Source organism: Argiope bruennichi, chromosome 3 (assembly GCF_947563725.1).
Source record: "Argiope bruennichi chromosome 3, qqArgBrue1.1, whole genome shotgun sequence".
Taxonomy (NCBI): Eukaryota; Metazoa; Arthropoda; class Arachnida; order Araneae; family Araneidae; genus Argiope; species Argiope bruennichi.
In genome coordinates, this window is record NC_079153.1 from 30,637,731 (window position 1) to 30,661,256 (window position 23,526).

The 23,526-nt window shown below is 26.9% G+C and overlaps 1 protein-coding gene across 3 annotated transcripts; it reads right to left on the reverse strand.

Moving 5' to 3' along the window:
- Positions 1–1,924: 1,924 nt before the first annotated feature.
- Positions 1,925–19,475, reverse strand: LOC129963395 (MOG interacting and ectopic P-granules protein 1-like). 3 transcript variants are annotated; one of them, XM_056077743.1, is made up of 3 exons: positions 19,214–19,475; positions 4,913–8,086; positions 1,925–2,957 (listed from the first exon to the last, which is right to left on the reverse strand). In XM_056077743.1, the coding sequence occupies exon 2, from the start codon at positions 8,076–8,078 to the stop codon at positions 4,914–4,916; it is 3,165 nt and encodes a 1,054-aa protein (XP_055933718.1). In that variant the 5' UTR covers positions 8,079–8,086; positions 19,214–19,475; the 3' UTR covers positions 1,925–2,957; position 4,913. The 3 variants fall into 3 exon arrangements, with proteins under 3 accessions (XP_055933718.1, XP_055933716.1, XP_055933719.1); XM_056077741.1 differs by having other exon boundaries at positions 4,909–8,086; XM_056077744.1 differs by lacking the exon at positions 19,214–19,475 and adding an exon at positions 18,866–19,082 and having other exon boundaries at positions 4,909–8,086.
- Between the last annotated feature and the right edge of the window lie 4,051 nt (positions 19,476–23,526).

A 23,526-nucleotide genomic window follows, 5' to 3' on the forward strand; every position in this document is an offset into this window, starting at 1 on the left:
GCGGATAAGATTGTCAGGTTAAATCAAATGCTATAAAAACTGAAAATATTTTTACAGGCACATCTTTAAAATTCAAGAGAAAATCATTATCGTAAAGCATTTTAATTAAATTAAAAATTCCAATACATATATTGCAATTTCATTCATTCAAACAGAAAAATAGGCTTACATCGGGATCTGGGGGGTACGGGAATAAGAAATGCACTCATATCATTCAAGTCAATATGTCATTTTTTAAAAATTTTTTATGGAGTTCGAAAAATAAGTCAAATTCTGTTTGAGGCAAAATAAAATAGTAGCTACCGCTCGTACGATAGGTCACGGATATAATGAATTGGTTGTACGAATCAAAATAGCGAGAAAAGGATCTCTCACATCTAAATACATACAAATATCAGCTGATTCTAATGATTAATTCCGATGGTCAAGACTGAGATCGGCGGTAAGATCAAAGGTAAAAAAGATTTTTTTAAAAAAATTGTTATTTCAGTGAACCCATCCTTTGTCATAGTGTTTTGCAGCCTTTCATTCAATAAAATAATGGCTGTGACTAAAGAACACTATCAGGTTCATGATGAGGAAAAACTCACATATTGAGCATGAAAGAAAAATCTAATCTTCTTCTTAAAGAGTACGATCAACTTCCCAGATTATATTAACAGAGAACTGTGAACATATTGAAAATTTCTCAATTTTAGCCTTAATTAATTACTGAAATATAGGAAAGATACCGAACCTATAGTCCAGAAGAATTACAATTTTAAAGTGAATCTATAGACCGGAAGAATAACAATTTTAAAGTGAGAATTGAAATAATGATTTACCAATGTGAGAGAAAGGAACAGACATGTGAATGAACCGCTTTTTTTATTAGAAGACTACAAAAATCATTCCAATGTATGCTTAAGAACTTAAAAAAAAAAAAAATTAAATTAGATAATTTTTTTAAAAAAAACCTTTTAAAAAATTAAATATGTATAATTTTTTTCCCAATTCTATACACTGTGTTTATATTTCTAATTAAAACGAATAAATTATATGAATGATTTATGGCGTTTTTTGTTGTTGTTCTTGCATCCCAACAAAATTGAAGTATTTTTTTAAAGTATTTCAGATGCATTGATCATTTAGATGTGGTGATCACTTTGCCTTGAATCCATAACGATCAATACAAGCGGCACCAACTATAATTATATCCAGAGGTGCAGGGCGGGGCAATAGTGTTCACGGCATACTAATTTTTTCCCCCTAACATATATGCATTCTATCTACCAATGCAAAGCAAAAATACTATCTTCGTAGAAGATCCTATGAAAGAAGCTTTAATAACCACATACTTCTCCATTGGTTTTAACAGATACAAGTGAATTTTAAAATTTGTTTATAGAAAACATTATTAATTTTTTTTATTTTGAGAGAAGTATGCGATGAATATGTATTTTTATACCGTTTTTAAAACATGGGTTAAAATATTAAAATTAGTATTCAAATTAGATCACATTGTTTAAGGCAAAAGAATTAATAATTAAATAGCCACCTACACATACATTTGTCAATAATAATATCTGAAATATTTTAACATTGTAGATAATTTATTGTTTGTCATTAACTCTTTCATTAGCCGTGAAAGTTCTATATTAATGGGTCGTTCTGGGGGTTTCAAATAAGGGTTAAAAGCTAAGGATGCCCTTGTTTTGCATCTAGAATTTTAAGTTTGAAAAAGAAACCGAACTATTACTATACAACTTGCACAGCTTGGTTAGTAGTAATAGGGTTAAACCAATCTATAAAGCTATATAATGATCTTAGCTTTCCAAAAAAAAAAAAAAAAAGTGATTGTAATGATTCTTAATATTTTTTTTTTTCATGAGTGCTTTACATGCTACAGAATACTTACATAAAAATAAAAACACAACTCAAAGCAAACGTTTCAATGTAATTTATTTCAATATGACTCTTCCCAAAATTTTTCTATAAATATTTTATTATAAATTAAAATAAATTATATTTGGTGTTCTAAACATAATCTAATAACATATTGTACAAGCAGCTTAAGATACTGCACCTCTACATAATTCAGTTTCAAAATAACACATTTTAGTATGCTTGCACTACTTCAAAAATAATGAAAGAATGAAACATGATTCTACAACTTTTGACAGGGTGGGGAAAAGAAAAAAAAAGAAAAAAAGGGGGAGGGAGCTGAGAAAAGTATGAATTTTTTTGTGCTTGCATAGCTGATTACAACTTAAAATCCATTTTGGATTTAAAAATTTGAAAGAAAAAAATTCTCTATTAAATATTAAAAATTGCAATTCAACAAAATAAACACTTCCCATATTTACATGAAGATAAACTAGATAAAGCTGAATGGACTTTTTTTCTCAATATATTTACACCAATAAATGATGGTGAAGACAAAACTGCTCAGCAGCAGGTTGAAATATTAAAATTTAGATTCAAGAATAAAGGCACCTTTTATACACCTGAAAAGTTACATCTGCATTTCATTTAAAACTAATTGCATAATAGAAGCAATGAGTTGAAAATAATAGAAGTTCCACCAACACTCAAAATATCCATTTACCAAGTCAGCCATCTAATGAGGTATTTACAGGTTAGGAAGGATCAAATTGGAATCTGCACAGTAAATATGAATTCATTCTTTTTTTGAACACAATATCATTTCTTGTTTCTTTAAAAGTTTGCAATTTAGAAAATGAAGTCTTGATGCAAGATCAGATAGTGTATATACAATTGAATGATGAAATTCATCATCATGAAGAAATGCCTCAAGCATTAGCAGTTTAAATTGCATCCATTTTTAAAACCTCACATTCTTGTAAGAAGAGTATTCAGCTCTAACTAGACCTTGTGGAAAAAGAACCCTGAGCTACTAACAACATTTTTCCATCAAAGTCTTAATAGGTGTCAAAGATTTTATTTTTCAGATCAACCTGAAACAGAATAAAATATATATATTACTAAACATGTGTTTATACATGAATACACACATATATAGACTTGTGAAAAAGTGAAAAAAAAAAAAAAAAATAGGTTGCAAAACAAGAAGTTATAAATTTATACTAATTTATGATGCTTAAAAAAAATTTTTTTTAAATAATTTTTACATTTTTTTAAATAGGTTATAAACTTTGATTTCCCCCCCCCCATAGATTCATATGGAAATATGTTTTTTTTAATACTTGATTAGGGCTTCATAAACCAGTTAAGGCTCCAATAACAGAAATAGTTCATGGCCTCAAATATTATTCATAAAATGAAAATCAAAAGCAATTTAATTACATAAAGTTATTTATAGAATTTTGACCAAATGATGCTGATTTGATTTCCCAACAAAATACCAAGATTTGTCTATCAATATTTTTGTAACTAACATACACAAATGCTGTCAGAGCATTTGTGAATTCACTTGCAGCCATGACACAAGTTTAAAGAGTTGTAAATGGAGAATAACTGTAAATAATTTTATATACTACTGAATTAAAAAAAATTATGTAAAGAAAAAAGAAGAAATTGAGTTAACATTTTAAACCGATCATGCAAATTTTAAATTGGCCAGCTGATTTCTATTTCAAAAGAGGGATGTAGGATGTAAATCATAACCATGAAGATGTCCTTGTTTTATATTTTAAAACTCACATTTGAAATAGAAATTAGTCAGGCAATAAAGAATTTGCATGGTCAGTTAAGCTATGTTAGTAGTGAAAGAGTTAAATATTTTAATAGTTAAAAAATTTAAAAACATGAAAATATATTCTACAGACATCAGATTTGCAGAGCACTAATATAAAAATTATTTTGTTATATTACCAAGGCAAAAACAGTTGAATAGCAAAATTTTTATTACATATGTTAGGTGTAATAATCTAAAAATATTTATAATAAAGAATTAGAAAACATAACTAAAAGCAAATAAAAAGATGGCTCCAAAATTATACAAAAAAAAAAAAAAAGCTTATGACCTTTATTTACTAATGTTTAGAGCTTTGAAATCAAATAAATTGTCCACTTTAATATACTCCTCCACTTACCTAAAGAAATTTGCATGTAGCAAATTCCTGAAGCACATTATATGTTCACGAACTCTCATATACACTTATTATTAAAAAAGTACATTTGTCCATGCTCTTGGTATACTATTTTCACAGAAAAATATATTCAAGAATACAAAATTAGAAATGATATTTCATTTTCTCATCAACTTAAATAAAAAAAAATTTTTTAATAAACCATGCAAATACATTTTATTTAAATTATTCAAAAAATAATAATTTAAATAAAATATAATTTCATGAAAGAGCCATTTTAAATTTCATGTAAATTGAATTCAATGATTGAAAAGAATCAAATGAAGTCTTTTCAATGTATCATTTATAAGAACAATTATTCTGTGAAGAAAACATTCTGCGGAAGGCTTCCTTCAGGCTTAACCAAAAGTTCTTGATAGAAAAAATAAAACTTTGCAAGAATTTCTAATTCATTAAGATTTCTAATTCATGGATGATAGTTTTACACTCTAGTCCTATTCAGACATATCAAATGTAGTTTATTTATACTGACTGATAGTAAGAGTAAACAATACCAATTAAATGAATGATGGAGAAATATTGCAGACTTTATCCTTTATTTATATGAAGAGAGAATTGTCCTCAAAATAATCAGATTAAATGGAAATTATTGTATCATTTTTTTTAACTATTCTACAAACTAAAGGCACAATAATCATTACAATCTGAGTACACAGTAAAATTAAAATGTGCATCAAAGTATAATTTTAATAATTAAGTAAGAGCTTCCATTAAAAGGAGAAAAGTAAATATTTTAAGAACACTTAAAAAAAACACTTTTCAGAAATGTTAATATTTTATTAAAATTAAATCTTACCTACTTCAAGTCTTTGTGTCCTCATCTTCATCAGAGGAGTCATCAGAAGAATCAGAATCATCACCACTATCATCTTCATCGATACCAAAATCAGACATTCGAATTAATATCATCTCATCTGATGAATACAAGCATTTTTTACACTTTTCAATGCGGCATAATTTCACAGAACAATTTTTTATGTGTTTCTTTATGACATGTTCATGCATATTTTCAGTAACAACATTACATTCTTTACAACGCTTTGGAGCAGAATCATCTGCAATCTTTTTAGCTGGAGGTTCAGATGCAGAATCATCAGCAGGACGCTTCGCAGAACCACTATGAACATTATACACATGGCTCTCAAACAATCTATACAGTGTAAAAGTGGCAGTGCAAACAGTACATTTATAAGACAAATGAGCAGGTTTAAGAGTTACTTTATGGACCTGAGTCATGTGAGATACCAATTTGTATGTAAACACAGCACCACATATGATACATCTTCCACCATCTTGATTTTTGTTGGCCATTTCTTGCATATTGGTGGTAACCAAACCATGAGCACCAAGTAAATGCCGCTCAAGTCCCTGATCTGTGAAAAACCTCCACTGACATTTTTGACAATTCAAAGGGGGTCTACTTACAAGCATTTTTGGGTGAATTTTTACTTTATGTACCCAATTCATATGTGTCCTTAATTCCTCAAGATCTTTGATATAGGCATCACAAATTTCACAAACAACAAATGTATTGCCGGAACTACCTTTAACAACTTGAGACGGAGGAGTGTTCAGTCGCTGATAAGGTGCAGCTGGTCTCAACTGTCTTATGTTCACATTTACAGGTAACCGAGCTTGTGGTTGGCCTAATAGTCCAGTAGATCCAGCCATATTTGTAAACAAAGCAACAGGTTGAGGAGGTCCAGGCTTTGGTGAAACAGTTCGATTTGAGGCAGTGCTAATTGGCGTTAAAGTAACATTCCTTATACTTCCAACTGGGGTGGTTCGAGGAAGGATTGAGGTTCTAGAAACAGGTGTTATTGATATACCAGCAGAAGCTAAATGTGATGCTGCAGATGTAATATTGCTATTATATGGAGGCCCACGAGGTCTTGGGACTTGACCACGTATAGTTTGAATTCCTCTTGGTTGAGGATACCTCACAACAGGCTGCATCTGTTGAATTGGTGTGCCTCTTGGTCTTGTTATTACAATACCAGGAGGTAATTGTATATTAGATGCTGCTGATATTGGAGGTAGTTGAGTTTGATTTTTCATCAACTGTTTCATCAAATTGGGATTTTTGGAATCATCAAAAGCATTTGGAACTGATAATTTATTTAATACAGATGCAAGTTTCTTCCTTGCATAGGCACTGTTGGCATCTTCTAACATGGGTTGTCTGTTTTTGGCTGAAGCTGAGTTGAGTAACAGTCTTCTATGACCAATGACATCAGCTATTGTGACTGGTTTTGTTGTAACACCTGGAAATTCAAAATCAAAAGGAGGTGCCAAATTTTGTGAAGGAATAAAATGCTTACGGCAACGATTCATATGACCATTAATTTTTGTTTTTAAATTCGTTTGAAAAGAACAAAATATACATTCATAAAAAGGTATTTCTGCTTCCATTATTGCCTTTTTCCCATGCATAGCTTCAAAATGAAATTTTATTTGCTCAGGGTCTCTAGTCAAAAATACACAAAAGTTACATTTAAATTCTCTTCTTTGACTTAAATGAGGGGTCAATAAATGGCCATCCATAACTAATAGAGATTCAGTTTTGTAATTACAATGCCTACACTGGCGAATTCGAAAATTAAATGCGGCATTGATTTCCTTTAATTCATTATGCCGCTTTTCATGGAATTCAACAGTCTTTTCTAAATCCTCTTCAGATGGTTTATTTGATTTTAATTGCTTTAATTTAGAACGTTTCATATCTCTGTGATACCATTCTTCAACCCTACTCATACCTAAATTTATAAGAAATTGCCCAACTGAACTCTGAAAGAAATTTTTCTTGGAAATCACATTTGGTTTAACGATGGTAGAACTATCCCCATTGTCTTTTTTTCCTTCTCCTGGTTTTGGAAATTCATCACTCTCTTTTATAAGCAAGGGCACAAGTAGAGATGGACTTTCTATAATGACTTCATTTTCAGCAAGAAGTAAAGTACCTGTATGAGGAAATTTTACAGGTTTATATTCACCAGCTTTAAATCCATTAATTTTTTCTTTTAAAGAATTATAATATGGAAATCCTGCTGTGAGACTAACATCACTATCACAAGAATTATAGTTGGGAAATTCAGAAACAACAGATTTAGACTCAGTTTCATCTACATTTATGATTTGAATATCTGGGTCATTTTCAACTTTCTTACTAGTTACACTGATAATTTCAATGTCAGCATCATAATTAGTTTCCTTACTTTTGCTTTCTCCATCATTATCTTTCTCTTGCTTAATTTTTATATCATCCGCTGCTTTATCAAGAACTTCCAAGCTCTTCGTCTCACTTGTACATGAATTCTCAGAACTTGTAGATTCTTTATTTTCATTTTCAACAATTTCCACAGAATTATTCAAGTCAGTAGAATTATTTCCTGATTCTTCAGGAGCAATACAAGTTAAAGAAGAATGATCAGGCACAGTTACTTTTTCATTCGAATCTGTTACATCAGCTGTATCACAATTTTCAGTACTTGTATCTCCATTACACTTTTCGTTATCACCAGTACTTTCTGCCTCATTCAATTTCATTTTTTTAGAAGTATTATCAGATTGCTGAATACTATTTAATTCTGCCTCAATATCAGATTGCTTCCGTTTACTATTCATCTTCTCTTTGTCAGACGCATCTGTAAGAGATACATTTGATTCATCATTAGTATTTCTAATTACATCATTATCTGAATTTGACCCTTCTGCTTCTCCATTAACAATTGACGAATCCTTTGATCTTGCACTTCGAAGTCTCTGTGATCTACGCCCATTCGAACAGTTAATATCATTGACTTTGGAATTTGGCACATTTTCATGATTTTCAGCATCTTCTTTGATTTGCCATCTTTCATCAGGTTGGAAATCAATACAAGGCTTGCCTTTATTAACTTCTTCATTACTACAATTTTTTCCTATATCAGTTTCAGACACTTTTCCTTCTGAATCTACACAGCTCATGGCCTAGACTGAAAAAATATAAAAATAATAACAAATATAAAATAAAACTGCTATGACCTTGAGTTTTCAATTAATATACATATTATCATCACTAAAACTTAAATTAAAGCATTTTCACATAAAATAATCAAAATTACACTTCTTCAATCTAAAAAAAAAAAAAAAATCATATCAAATGTTAAAAAAAAAAAATCTTATATTCTCTTATTTTAATGAGCCACACTAATTATCTGATCAATCATATAAAAAATTATAAACTGATATTTACCATGTAAGACAGAATTAAAAAAAATAATAAATAAAATATCTATAAATGAAGAGTTTTTTCTCTTCCCCCTCAAGGACAAATAGAGGAAAACTTCTTTTAACCAAATTTTGAAACCCTAACATTCTTTTACTGTGCAATTCTATAACTTTTATTTCAAATATCATACATACACTGTGGCTGAATTAGATTAAAAAGAGTGCCTTTAAACATAGTATAATAGAGTGCAAAGTCAAATTTTATCTTAAAAAATAAGCACATTTAGAGAATAATAAGAACTAACATTAACATGGTAATTTTGTTATAGAACAATGAGCTATGATGTAATGTATTCAGTTTGGTATAAACTAAGTAAGTATTATATTTTATAAAATATAAGCATAAAATACTCAGTAACTTCTGAATATGTTTTACCAATATTGAAATTAAGTTATTTAAAATGCTTTTCATGCAAAGTATTCTCAAAATATTTTATTATATTACAATTAGTAATATTTAGAAGAAACATTATACCAATAAATCATTAATATTTCAACTCCTTGTAAAAAAAAAGTTACAAACATAAGAAAACAAATATTGGAATTAATAAATCATACTAATTTTATTAAATATGTAAATAAAAATATGTTTTATATTTAAATGTTAATAAAATTGCCCAAACTCTTATTTCATTCAATTTTTTTGTTTAATAATTTTTCTCGTTTCATCAGATTTTGCTAGTAATGAAAAAATCTCCAGCTTGCTGAAAATGTGCATTAGTTTTATATTCAATATAAAAAATCTCCTTTTCTTAAAGAAATTTTATTTTTCAAAAAGACATAAATTTTAATTCCTATTAGGTCATTGACAATTATTTTTTTCAGTCATCTGTTCGATAAATAGGTGATACTTTATGATCTGCAATGCACGTGAAAGTGGTTTCAACCAAACTCCCCAATAAAAGAATTATCAACCCACCCTTACATATAAAAATTATAGATGTTGAGCAAGGCCATGAAATTTGCAAGTATTCAGAGTTTTACTTTTAGAGTCATGCACACGAGCATTTTATACAGAAGCGTAGTAAAGAAAAACAAGTATGCATTTATTTAGGAGGCTTTTTGGTCAGCCAATTGAAACTAAAATTTAATACAGAACTTCAGTTTTAGAAATAAGATAACTTACCTAGTTTCATTTATCATTGTTGTATTTTTGAGTTATCACATTTACATGCATGTGAATGTAAAGACCAATGGATGGTCAACTTGTTGATATTTGTTCAAAAGTTGATACTGATCTATATTTTATAAGCTAATATTGAGTACCAAATTTTAATTTAAAAAATCTAAATTGATTTTATTTAAATTTTGATTGAAACCTGTAAATTCAATGTAAAGACAACCTACAAAATTTCATTTTTCTAGATTGTTTTTGCATAATCCTTTTTACAAATAGTTATACAATAATTCCAACAATTGTTTTCCAGAGATCGGAAAAACACATAGAGATTGTACATAAAATTTTGCCCTAATTGTTCTGACAATTACAATTCTCTCTTTTTAATAACTTCATATATGAGGAAATAAAAAAGAATTTTATTAGCATTAAATTTTTCTATCTTGTGCAAGAGTTACAAATGAGCTACAAGTATTTTGAGAAGCACCATGAACATTCTACTTTATTTTAAGTCCAAAGTGAATCAAATATACATTTTCCTGGCATGTTAAAAAGTTCTAAAATATTTTAACTTTGCAAAAATTTCTAGTAGTAAAAATATTTTAATAAATTACTATTCATGATTTACTAAATTACTAATGTTAAAATATCATTAATAAATGCTCTACACACAAAAAATTAGTGTAGGAAAGCATACAATGAAAAACTGAAGTAACTTAGAACTATATTTCATGGTTTTACACGAAACTTTGTGTAAAAAAAAGAAGAGATTCTGTACCTATTTAAGTAAGCAAAGGAGATGAAAGAATAGCCAACTAAATAAAAATTATATTTTCCTCATATTACCAGTATTTTCCAAATTGACTTTCCTGCAAACTTTTGGATTCATTGAGACCCACAAACAGATGAAAGATCAGACAATCAGATAGATCTAATACGATTGAGCAGGAAACGAAAAAAAAAAAAAAAAAAGTAATAAAAATAAGCATTTTAACGCTCTTATATCAGAACTGTTAAAAATACATAATTTTAACAGTACTTTTAACTATGCTATGCACCCTGTGTCATATTGAGTAGTTCCTTTACTGTTTTATAGTAAAATCCAAATATATTTATATAGCAATTGTTTTCAAAACAAATGCATTATTTTGATCAGACATCTAAACAAATAACAACCTGTAGGTTCAGTGTCAAGACTTTGTAGTTGAATCATTAAAACTTCTCAGTATCTAAAGGGTTACCAGAAGTGATATGCTCTAGCTAAGGATTGCAATATCTGACCAAAAGTTCAATACCGGTATTTTTTAGATCTTAATACCAGGATGCCGGTATTAATACCAGTTTTACTTGCCAGTTTCATTAGAGTGTAAATACCACAAAAAATAATTTGTAACTTATAAATTATAACAGTACATAAAGAATCACAAAAAAGTAAAGGAACACCTTATTTATTTAAATCCCTAAAAAGTGTAACATATCACTATTCAGTCTGTGGTACTATTACAAATTTTTGAAATGTGATCTTAAAAAAACATAATGCTTCAATTGCACTGTCATTAAGCCTGGAACGTAATTTTATGCAAAAATTACCAGCTGTCGAAAACGCTTTGTCGGTATCTACGCTAGTTGGTGGTACTGTTAGCAAAGTGCAATATACTTTTTCCAAATATTTATCTATAAATCGATTCCTCATCAGATGATTTTTGATATAAGTGATTTCTGTATTGTATTTTGTTTGTTGAAATTTTTTTTATTTATCATTCTAATTTTTGTTTAAGAGATAATTCTGTTCCACTATCGACATTTGTGTCATCATAATCTTTGATAACTGAACTTAATTCTTCTAAATGTGGATAGGTTTGCGAGTAAAATATTTTTAATAAATTTACTATAAACTTTATCAGATTTCAATTAGTTAGTCTCTTTTCTTCTTTTTCATTTTTAAAATTATAATTATGTAAATACCGTAAGATATTCTGTATTACTAATTATCTGTAATGTTTACATCTCATAAAACTGCTAGTCTTTGTTGTTAAATGTATACATCTCCTCATTTCATCTATCACCCCTATTTTGTCGAATTAAATCCATCCTAACGCATGTGCCAAAGCGCGGAGGGTTTTGCAATCCGTTGTCAGACAGTATTTTATTACTTCTCTTGATTGCATGATGCAACTTTGTATTCACAGTCTAATTAATTTCGTCCCTTAGGGAAGCATAAAAACAAAAACTTATACTATTTTGCTATGTTGATGATCACTGAATATATAGTGGAGACAATTTAAAAAATTTCTAGCAAATACCGAAAGAACAGTATTTAAACTTGTGAATACTGGTATTACAAAACTGTACAAATGTCTCAAAATACCGGTATTCGATATCCCGGTATAGCAATCCCTAGCACTAGCACCGACTTAAATGCTTTTTTGCACCATTTTTAGTTTTAAAATTCCTTTTAGGTTCATCAATACCATCATACATACTCTCCATTTTTTTTATTAGAAAAGGTTATATAGTAATTATATAAATAATTTAAAAATATTGTTATTAATAGAAGAAATCAAATTTTATTATTTAGCCCAGAGACAACATCAAGATGCATTTCATTCTTAACTTGTATGCAATATTAATTAATTGCTGTATATGCCTGTATGGCTATTAAATACTGTAATTCTAGCTTCCGCTAAAATATTTTTCAAAGGTATATTTCAATATGTTTTCTCAAATAATGAACTTCAGTACATTTTTTCAAATGGCTTAAAAATATTTTTTAATCTATGTTTTGCTTTTTGATACTGATGACTATTCAAATACTAATTTTAATATTTTATTTTTTTAATGCATGCATATTCATAGCTGTAGTGGAAAGATTTTTAACAGTATTTTTCAAACTGGATGATTTCCTTAAATAATAAATTTAGGGAATAAGTTCTCTTAGTAAGTTTTATACAGCAGCAGTTCAATAGTTTAGAAACAAGTAATGCTGCAATAACTCTTTCATAAGAGAATACAATATAAATGCAAGACTTAAATAGAATTTTAGCTCTACAGAAGTATATTTTCAATTTTAGCTTAGAAAATTATCATTATATCCTTTCTTGATGAGCCTAATAAAAAGAAAACAAATACATTCAATCAGATGTTTTAGTCGAAATAAGGGGAAAGTGAAGCCAGAACCAAACAAAAGCTAATGAGAAAAAGGAAAATAAACCAAGAGAGCAAAGGAAGCCTTATAAGCACAACAGAAAAACAGAGAAAAATGCAAAACACAGTGAGCTGTGCGTTATACTTGGTCTGTGCTTACAACAGCCCAGCCACCATTAAAAGCAAGGAATCTTTTGTTTTCATCACCAGCTATAGCAGAGTCAGTGAAACCTTAATTGACGAGTCTCCAAGAAACCACAACTAGCATATTTCTTATTTACTTATTCGTTCATTTTTCTGCTTTTTTTTTTCTTCTATTTTATTATTTTTTTTCTCCATTTTCATTCTTTAATCAGCTTTTAGTGTGGAAAAATGAATAAATTAAAAAAAAAATCCAAATTTTAAAATAATTTCAGAAGATACTGCAACTTAACAACAATAATGGGTACTTACGTATTAATGCCACTACAGCTACAGATTTGGCGGTTTTTGCACTAATGCACCAAAAAAGAGCAATCCTGTTCACACACAGCAACAAGGTGTTGAATTTTGAAAGTGACTGGCGACACTTAAAAACCGCCAAATCTGTAGCTGCGGTGGCGTTAATACGTAAGTACCCAATAATGAATGAGCTACCACTTAGTTCAGAGCAAACAGATGCATTAAGTTCTACTACAGAAATCTACTCTTTTACTCTGCTTACTGAAAAAGCAGAAACAATTTATTATTATTAGCATAAATGCTTGTACTATAGTTCTAATAAAAATCTTAATTCAAAAACTAGTCTTTAACAGGATACCAAGTTCCGTGAAAAGCAGCGTGAATAATGGAAAGTCTGAAGATCCCCCCCCCCCGAAACATATTCAGTAACTTTTCAAAAGGATTAGAAACTGGTAAATTGATGTGGGGTTGCGAGACGGATTTAACTGAAGTATTTCCTGTCTGATATAGTGCTCAGGATAGAAGTTTTAATTTTTCATTTATATGAATAATTTTTCATTTATATTCATTTATTTTCATAACTTCAAACTAACATGCATTTCTACAATTTTTAATATGTCATAAAATTTAATGTTTCTAAATTTAGTTTCAAATTTTTTAATATTGAATAACCTTTGGATTAAGTTTATTCAGATTTTAAAATGGATGTACTTTGTATTAGACTTTCTAAATAATTTGAAAATTCTTCACAATTTATTTTTTACCAATTAATTTCTCTTTAGAACAATTGAACATGCAATGTGATGCAATTGCATCACAATCTGATTTTTCAAATACTATGTTAAAAAAACTCAGTTTACATATAATATAGGAAAATCTAAAAATAAACAGAACTAAAATTATTGGAAAACAAAAATTTCCAAAGAAGGTTAATTAACCTAAAAATTAGAACAATTGTTCAAATATTAGAATTTATTTTTAAAAAATCTTTTAGCATTTCTGAAAAACATTACTATAAAAAAATAATAGAAACCTTAAAGCAAATAAACTGGAAAAAAAAAAAAAAAACTATTTTTGCCAAGGCAGGACAAAGCAAGCAAGTTTAGAACTTGACAATTCTTAAAAATATAATATCAATAATACACAAATTTATACAAAAAAACATGTTTATGTTAGAAATTTTTTTTTAGTACATTCAGTATTTCCCTCTATAAATCAAATAAACTGCAGTCTAACAAAATCTAATAAAAATATCATGAGATTCTAAATAACTGTACTACAGTAATCAACCAAGTTACACATATATCAGTCAACTAAAGTATTAATTAGCATTTTACTGAATTACTGAAAATTTTGCATGGAACTGAGCATAATCTTAATGGAACAAAACCAGGATAATTATTTTGTTGAGTATCTGTACTGGGAATCCTTTTGCTTTTTTATATTGCAATTAGAAATATTTTGTAGCACCCTAAAATTAGAACAATGTAAATAAATTTTATTGATAAGATAATTTTGAGAGAATTTTTTTTCATGAATTGTAAGGAATATGAGGAAAAGTTTTGTGTCTTTACTTACAGCTACAATGCAATATGTATACATAGTGGCCAATACTGAAATGGTTGGCCAATATTGATTGCTCAGCCAATGCATACGGCAGATCAATGTGATTAAGCTGAGGAAATAAACTATTCAAAATATTTATGAATGTTCCATATTCATTCTGCCAAACAATCAATCAATGCCAACAATTAAATAATCTAGAAATAATCAGAATATTTTTAAAAGAACGCAAGAAACTTTAGTGCATGTATCATTCACAGCTGAACAGTGCTATACTATAAATTCTATCAACTAAAATTTATATAGATATTATTTAAATTCCAAAAAAAATCTAAACCTAAATTACAAATTTTGATTAAATTTATAAATAAAACTAGTTACTTCATGCAGAAGTTCCAAACATTCAGTTAAATAATAGTATATCTACATAACTAACTATACTACTAAATTTAAATCCCAAAATTCAGCAGCATTGGTTTCTCCTTTATTAACTCTCTAGCTACGTATCCTGTGATTTCTGAGGGATGGTATTTAGTCCATTTTTTATTGCATCCGCATTTTTCGCAGTTTAGAGTGTTTATTTTTACGATTACAGATTTTTTAAATTATATTATTATCAGTGCACTTTGTTTGAAAAATATTTGAAATTATTTTCAAACATCGCATCTAAATAGTGATTATAAAGAATTATGCAGCCAGAGGGTTGAAGCTTTAATAGAAAAAATTGAATAACGTTTTAAAAATACATTTAGAACTTTTATAAAAAAGAAATAACTAAGAATATTTTAAATTTTATTTTCTAAACTTTTTTTCTTTTAAAACATTAAATACTAATTTTTTATACTTCATGTACTCTCATAAAGTTTACTATATAAGCATTTTCAATTGTTTATTCATTATATATATAATTTATGATTCACAAATGCCACTGATTTTTTTAATATTTATTTGTCAATTTAAAAGCTAATAAAATATCTTATGCCAGTCAACAGATAATCTCTTCAAATTTTATTGATCCTTATGCACTACCTTAGGCTCATTTGCAATAGAAACTCCGAGTTATCTGTTTAAAAAATTAATATTAATCATGAGTTTTTCATAAGAGCCAGACATTACAGCAATATTTTCAATTCATTTATAAATTATAATTTCATATTTTTATAGAAAATAAGCAATAAGAATTCTTAAAATAGAAATTTCATCAAAGAGAAAACTGAAAAGATTTAAAAATTAATTAGTTTTTTAAATATTATTTTATTTTTATCATGATCTACTTATTTAGTTCAGTTTCTTATTTAATTATTCTTTTAATGTTGAATAGATTATCTGTTCCAACAGAAGAGAGGTCCATGATTCTGAAGATTGAAAGACTTCCAAAATCTCCATACTTACTAACTACATAATGCATAATTCTATATTACTGCATTAAATTACTGGGTTTGAATATTCTTACCAGAATAAGTACCACAGAAATTTTCCTTGCAATATTACAATATTAAGCATCAAATTAACATCGTAAAATAAATAAAATAATATTTTCATCTGACAATGTTATCTGTTAAAAAAATCTATTCTTATGAACTATAACTTAATTAAGGTTAATAATGCACTCTAAACATAAAAAAAAATAATTTAGAATTTATTTCAAAATTTTTAACTATCATCATAAAACATGGATAATTTTCCACTGCGTATTCTCTCCACGTTTTCCCATGAATAAAAATAAAATAAAATAAATAAAAAAATAAGTGCCATGAACTTGATTGATTTAATGTGCACTTGGTAAATGAACAATAATCACAAAGCTATCCCCCCCATCAGTGGTAATGACAACCATCATAACAACATTGAGGCAGACAATATAGTCAAATCCTATTGGCCATCACATATTATATTTTAGAACCTTTCCCATAGGAAGATATCTAAAAGCAGAGTGGAGTTAACCTGACCCCCCATACAATTATTTTATCTGCTAAGGAGGTGAGAACTAATTACTGTACTCAAAATTTCTCATTCTAACATTAGAAGTCTTCAGAACAATAAAATCTTTGACAGAATCTTAATTAAGAAGTTTATAAATTTCAACCTTAAATTTATAAACTTCACATTACAGAAGTGTGATTCAATCACTAAATCCCCAATATTTCCTACAAGAGGCTGAATGGAACATTGCACATCTTTAAGTATTTATAATTTTTTTTTATTTTCTGATTTAATATTTATCTACTTAAATAAATAAAGTAGCAAAAATTTACTCCCCATAATAAGGATGCTAATATAACAATATTTAATCATTATTAATAGTTAAATTTGAAATTAATGTGCAAATTTAAAAATTTCTTTGTTCTCAGTTTCATAATATTTGAAGATAATAAAGAGCAATATATTTATTATATATCTAAAAGCAAAAACATTCCTTTAATATTTAACAATATTTAAAAGGTCAACTATTACATTTATAAATGAATATCGAAATAAAAAAATTAACATTTTTATAACATTAAGAATGGCAAATAATTTGCATCTTTTTTTTTTCTTTCCAACTATGGTTTTAACTTTGAGTAAGTAGCTTATGTAAAAAACCAAGTTTTTACAAGTTCAGTTTAGTGCTTGTCTAAAAGCATGTAATATGAACAACTTGAAATATTAAAGTCAATATCAATGTCCTATTAATGAAAACAATACACATTTAGATCTAATATTTACTTCAAAAAATTTTTTATTTAATAAAGCTGAAATCAAGACCTGTACTTAAAAGTTCCTGTACAATTACAGAAAAATGCTAAAATAATCATGGAAAATTAATTATTAAAATGGTTAAAATGTCACAAAATGTGACTAGAATTACCAATTTCAAATATTTTAAGAAATAGTTTATAAATAGTTTGTACTGGTAGTTATGTTTATGAGCATGATAATACATTAGCATGGTCATAATTTATTAAAGATATTTTTTATAATTTCTGAATAGCATTTAAGTTGATAAGCACAGTTTTACTTCCAACTTAAGATTAATAAAGCTAAGTTATTTCAAATTTATAAAGCAATGTTTATAAGTATTTCCAACAAAACATAATATGGATCATATCTATTCAACTAAGAAAAAAATAAAATAACAGTGAATAGTTTATCTTAAGAAAACATTCTAATAACTAAAAATATATATATTTAATCAAGAAAAAATCTTACAAGTCTATAAAAATTCTAATTTATTTACTAAAATTAGAAACTCTTTTAGAATTTTACGATACATTTCTTTACTATAGGTTAATGAACTCATACTCCACTAAGAACTTATACTGATTCTAAAATGTTAATATACATTTTTGCAATATATTATTTTGAAATTAAATTTGATATTTCAACGGAAATGTGTATAATGATATAAAAAGGTATTAAACAGCATGGTGGAAAATTTATACAATGAGATATACATACATATTGTTGTAACAATTTTTTAAAAAATTAGAAAATCTTCTGAAAAAAAATTTTTTATTTCTGCAGAATGAATAAAAAGAAATATTCTACTAATATTTAATGGTAATAGACATAACATGCTTTCAACCTGAAAACAAATTAATGCTTTTTATGAAATTTAAAATTTAAGTTGAGCACAATTATTCAGATACCAAACAGTATAAATAAAATCACTGGAAGCTACTACTTTTCATAATTTTAATTTCAAAAATATGTTGAAAGAATTATATACACATTTAACATTTCCTGCAATGAAATTCTTAAATAAAGATATGATACAAAAAAATTTCAAATGCATTTGTTAGTGACTAGTTCTTACAGAACATTTAAAATATATTAAATTGGGGATGGAAACAATTTTACAAACAAACAGTACACATTAAACAAATGATTACAAAAAACAGAAAACAAAAAATGCAGAATCAATAAATAAAGACACAAAAATTAAAATAATACATTTTTTGTCCACAAATTTCAAGTCCCATATGGCATTCAAGCTAAAAATATTCAACTAAAAAGTTTATTTTAAAAATATATTAAAAAGGTATCAAGATAATCAAATTCAATAATTATATTAAACAAATAATATTTATAAAATCATATGTAGGATAAAAAAATTAAGAGTTATATATACTGAAAAATAAAATGCAAACTAATGCCATTTAAAGATACACCAGTAATAATTTTTTTTTAAATTTCAATCTTAAGCCTAAAATATTTTGATTTATAACACGGTACATACCAAAATTGTCTCTCGTGTTATGAAATATATTTAAATAAAATTTGTTTGACAAGTAGAAATATCGAACCATATATTTGCATATATCGATCAAAATATTTACAGTGATAAAAGCAAAACCTATAAACATAGCGTATAATGCGTTTTAACTACAGCAGCAGTGCCACACATTTCTAGTAATCTAGAGATGTACCCTCCCAAGCCATTCGGAAGGAGCGGTACAACGGTACACGGCGGAGGAAAGTGCGCGGGAGAACTCGTGTCTGTGTGGGTACCCAACCGATCCAACTTGGTGGTACTCGAACAGTATAAAAATAATTTATAAAAATATGTTATAAACTGCATCCTTACCTCTATGGTAATCCTTAAAAATTATATAGAAACACAATAATATATTTGAATATGTCACTAGGTACCGGCGAATTCATATTTAAATAACCCTGCCACAAACTTTCGTCGTTAGTACCAACATGGCGCTTTAACATCACGTGACCATATTTTTTTTCTTCAATATCGTCTTCTAATTACATTGAATTCTCCAAACGAATAGGAAATCGCTAAACTCGCCACGTCACGAACCCGATTTTCACCAATCAAGATCCAGAAAACCGATCTCGACCCGGATCGTGAAGAGCCGGAAACACATACTCTCAAACCGAAACTACGGATTTGGCGGCATATTGTAAAGCAGTCGCTGAGAACGAGGCTACACATTTGAGAAAATTTTAACACTCAAAAGGGGGGGGGGGAGAGACTGAAAATTTATATTTTTACTTATTATTACATAATATAATAAGGCAAATTATCAAATTTTTGATAACAATTTTATCATTTTAGTTTAGTTTTAATTTTTATCAATGTTCTTTCTGAACCAAAAATTGCTGATGAATGAATGTATTTGTTTATGCATTAAAAATATGCAAATGTATCAATGTACATAAGCATATGTCCTCTTACATATGTGCATGTCATTTTGCATTTTGAATTATTTGACAAAATCTAACTTATTTTACAAAATATGAAAAATTAAAATATTTTTTTAAATTATAATATTTGAAACTAAAAAAAAAAAAAGTGGGATAGTTAGAAGACAAGATTAGAAAAATATAACTTTGTAATATAATTCGAGATATCTAATAACATACAATCATAATATGCTGATATACTACACTATTATATACAATACGCAGTGTTTAGTTAAAAGAGGTTATGTTACAAGTTCATACAAAAAGAAATGATTATACTCAGCAGAGGTCGCTTCAAGCGGAGATGTTACGAAATCCAAAAGTCTGTTAACAGCCAAGCGGTTCGGTTCATGCGATTATCCCACTTCTTGCGCTTATCGAAAAATTACTATTTTGTAACTGGCAACAAGCAGAATTTTACATAACATAGTAAATTTAATGAATTTTTAATTTTCAAATTTATTTTAAATCTTTAAATTAATGAATCATATTTCGCGTTCCTTTTGAAAAAATATAACTTAAAATTTATTTAAATTTTTAAAAAAATTAAAATCCAAATTCTTTGCATTCTACATCATAATACTAATTTTATCAAATGTATACTTATATCAAATATATACTTCTAATACTATCAAATAATTAATACTAAGCATAGATCAAATATGTTTTAATTCCTCTAAAATGTTATTATAATTTTCAGTGTTCTATCAAGCGTACGTATAAAAATTATCTTTGAGTTCAGAATTGAGCGTCTTTAGAACGATCATATCATATATTAAATGTATTGTATTTTTTAAAACTGGTTTTATAGGAAGAATATTTTTTAAAGTTTAAACGCATTTTAACACACACATATACTTAAAGAAAAATTAAAATAGAATTTGTAAAAATCAGATTTTCTACAATTCTAATAATCTGCAAAATGGATTACAAATTATTAATATCAAACAATTAATAGATAAAGAATTTATAAATAAAAACTTAATGTGTCTTAGTGTATGAATAATATTAAATATAAATTTTCTAATAATTAATAATTAAGGAGAAACTGAGTTAGATTTATTACAAATACGCACTTCTGTAATTTAATAATCGGTATTCTTAATTAAATAATAATAAAATAAATAGCAATAAACATATATCCCATTTTATGTTTGTACAGATAATCAATATCAATAGTTAAAATTCTTCTAAGAAATTTTTTTCAAAAGATACAGCTAAATTTAATTTTTTAATTTGTTCTACAATCTTACGAAGTTACACATTATCTTTTTATCATTTATCTTTACAAAAAACATAATCATGACATTAAGACGTTTGCATTTTTACTTTAAAATAATTATGAATTCTACTACATAAGTTAATAACTTTTTATTATTAACTGGGTATTAAGGATTTTAAATTAATTCATTAAAATTTTTCTTTATATATCTATTCAGGTAACGATCAAAATGATGCATCAAAAACAAGATAATTGCATAATAATTAATAATGTTTTATTGATATTGAGAGATAATTTTTTTTTATTGTTAAAAGAAATAACCATGTTATATGACTACAATGATCTAGTAGATAGTCATTATGCAGTTTCCCTTTTTTTATAAGAATCAGAATGAATGTATTGATTAGAAAAACTAATCTGTAACGTATTTATGCCCGTATCATTTAACATTAGCGTTTGCAGTAAATGATTTTTAATTCTATGATATCATTCAAAAATAATAAATTTAACATAATCAATGTTCTCCGAGAAATCAGAAAGAACAATTTTGGTAGAAATTTAATGAATATTTAATAAAAAAACCAATTTAAATAAAATGTTAAAAAAATTTTGAAAAATTAGTTTTTGTACATCTAAGGAAAACGTTATATTGATATAAAGTGTAATAATTAAAAAAAACTAATGTATAAATATAGAAACATTTAATTATATCGACTTATTATTAGATATCTAATTATATTTATTTTATTAATTAATATTTATTACCTATTATAATTTATTATTTTAAACACATGAAGCACCAATCAAACCATTTTTCCAGATATAATAGTTAAGACGGTGGAAATTCTTGTGCTTAAATAGCTATTGAATCATTATTGTCACTTCTTTAAGGAAAAAATAAATTAAGAAATTTCATTGCAAATAATGATTTTTTTTTAAAAAAAAAAAAAGCAAAAAAAGCCTGATTAATAAGAATCACAGTGACAATCCTATTTTAACTCTAATTTTACTCTAAAAACTGATTATAAAGAAGCAAACGAAATTTCTAAATACATTAAACGCAAAGCACTTCGAGGATATTTCAAACGATATCTTTATCAGTGCATTCCAAATAAAAATAATAATAATAAAAAAAACCTCATTCAAAAAAGCGATGGTAATCAGTAATTTAGATTAATATTTTCGAATCTTTATATTTAAATTATATAAGACTAAGCAAAATGGTTAAAAAAAACTATTTCCGTATGAAAAGTAAATCCGCGAGAAAAGTTATTCGAAGTCATCGCAGCACTCAAACTAAATGATTTGATTATTGAGATAAAAATGGACACTTGTTCAACGGATGAAAGGTGATGGATGGATTTCAAATATTCCGGAAGTCTTTTCGGAACAAGTGGAAAAGAAATGGCCTCTAAGAAATAATAAATTGAAAAGGGAGAATGTGCTAGATTCAGATTAGAATAACAAAAATGCATGTCCCAAGATTAATTATGAAAATTGTTTGAATGTAGTTAGTCATCATGAATCTTTAAGACTAAATCCATTACAGAAGAAAAAAATAATTCAGTTTCAAATTACTCATTATTATTCCAATGATTTTGCATCATTTGCAAAGACAAAAAGTAAATTCGTTAGCACAACTGATATTCTCAATTGACTCTATTAGGCGTATAATATTGTCAGCTGTTTTAGAATAGAACTGATATATTTATTTTAAAATATTAAAAAAAATTAATATTGTTTACATTATTATGTAATAGATTTTTGGCAACGGTTTGCAAAGAATATTGGCTGTTTTAATTTCAATTAAATTTTTTATTCATGCCTTACTGGCCATGATTCCGCAAAGAAGATATTTTTTAAACGTCAAATAATGATAAACATAAAAGGCGTGTTTTTTTTATCGCCCTACAAGATGGGTTTCTTTTATATATATATATATATATATATATATATATATATATATATATATATATATATATATATATATATATATATATATATATATATATATATATATATATATATATATATATATATATATATATATATATATATATATGAAGCGTCCTATAAAAGCAAATCCGGGACGCACTTCTGTTAATCTATATTTTGATATTCATAGCAATATAACTCCACTCTATTACTCCTCACATAAACTTCACAGAATTTAAACAAAATTCATTTTCGATAGCTTTTAACCAAGGAAAAAAAGTACGGGATTAAATATTTGGATGAACAAAGAAAACACTTCGAATTTATGTTCAACGTTGAAATCTATTGTTTAAAATAACGCAATATATATATATATATATATAAATTTATAAAATTTAGATAAAAATTTGCGCAATTAAATTGGCATCATTAAAAAGAGAGTCTTTTAAATTTTAAAATGGTGTAAAAATAAATTTCACGACGCAGTGTTTTTGGAAGTAATGGTGAAAAAAAAACTGCTGAATTTTTAATTAGTTAAAATT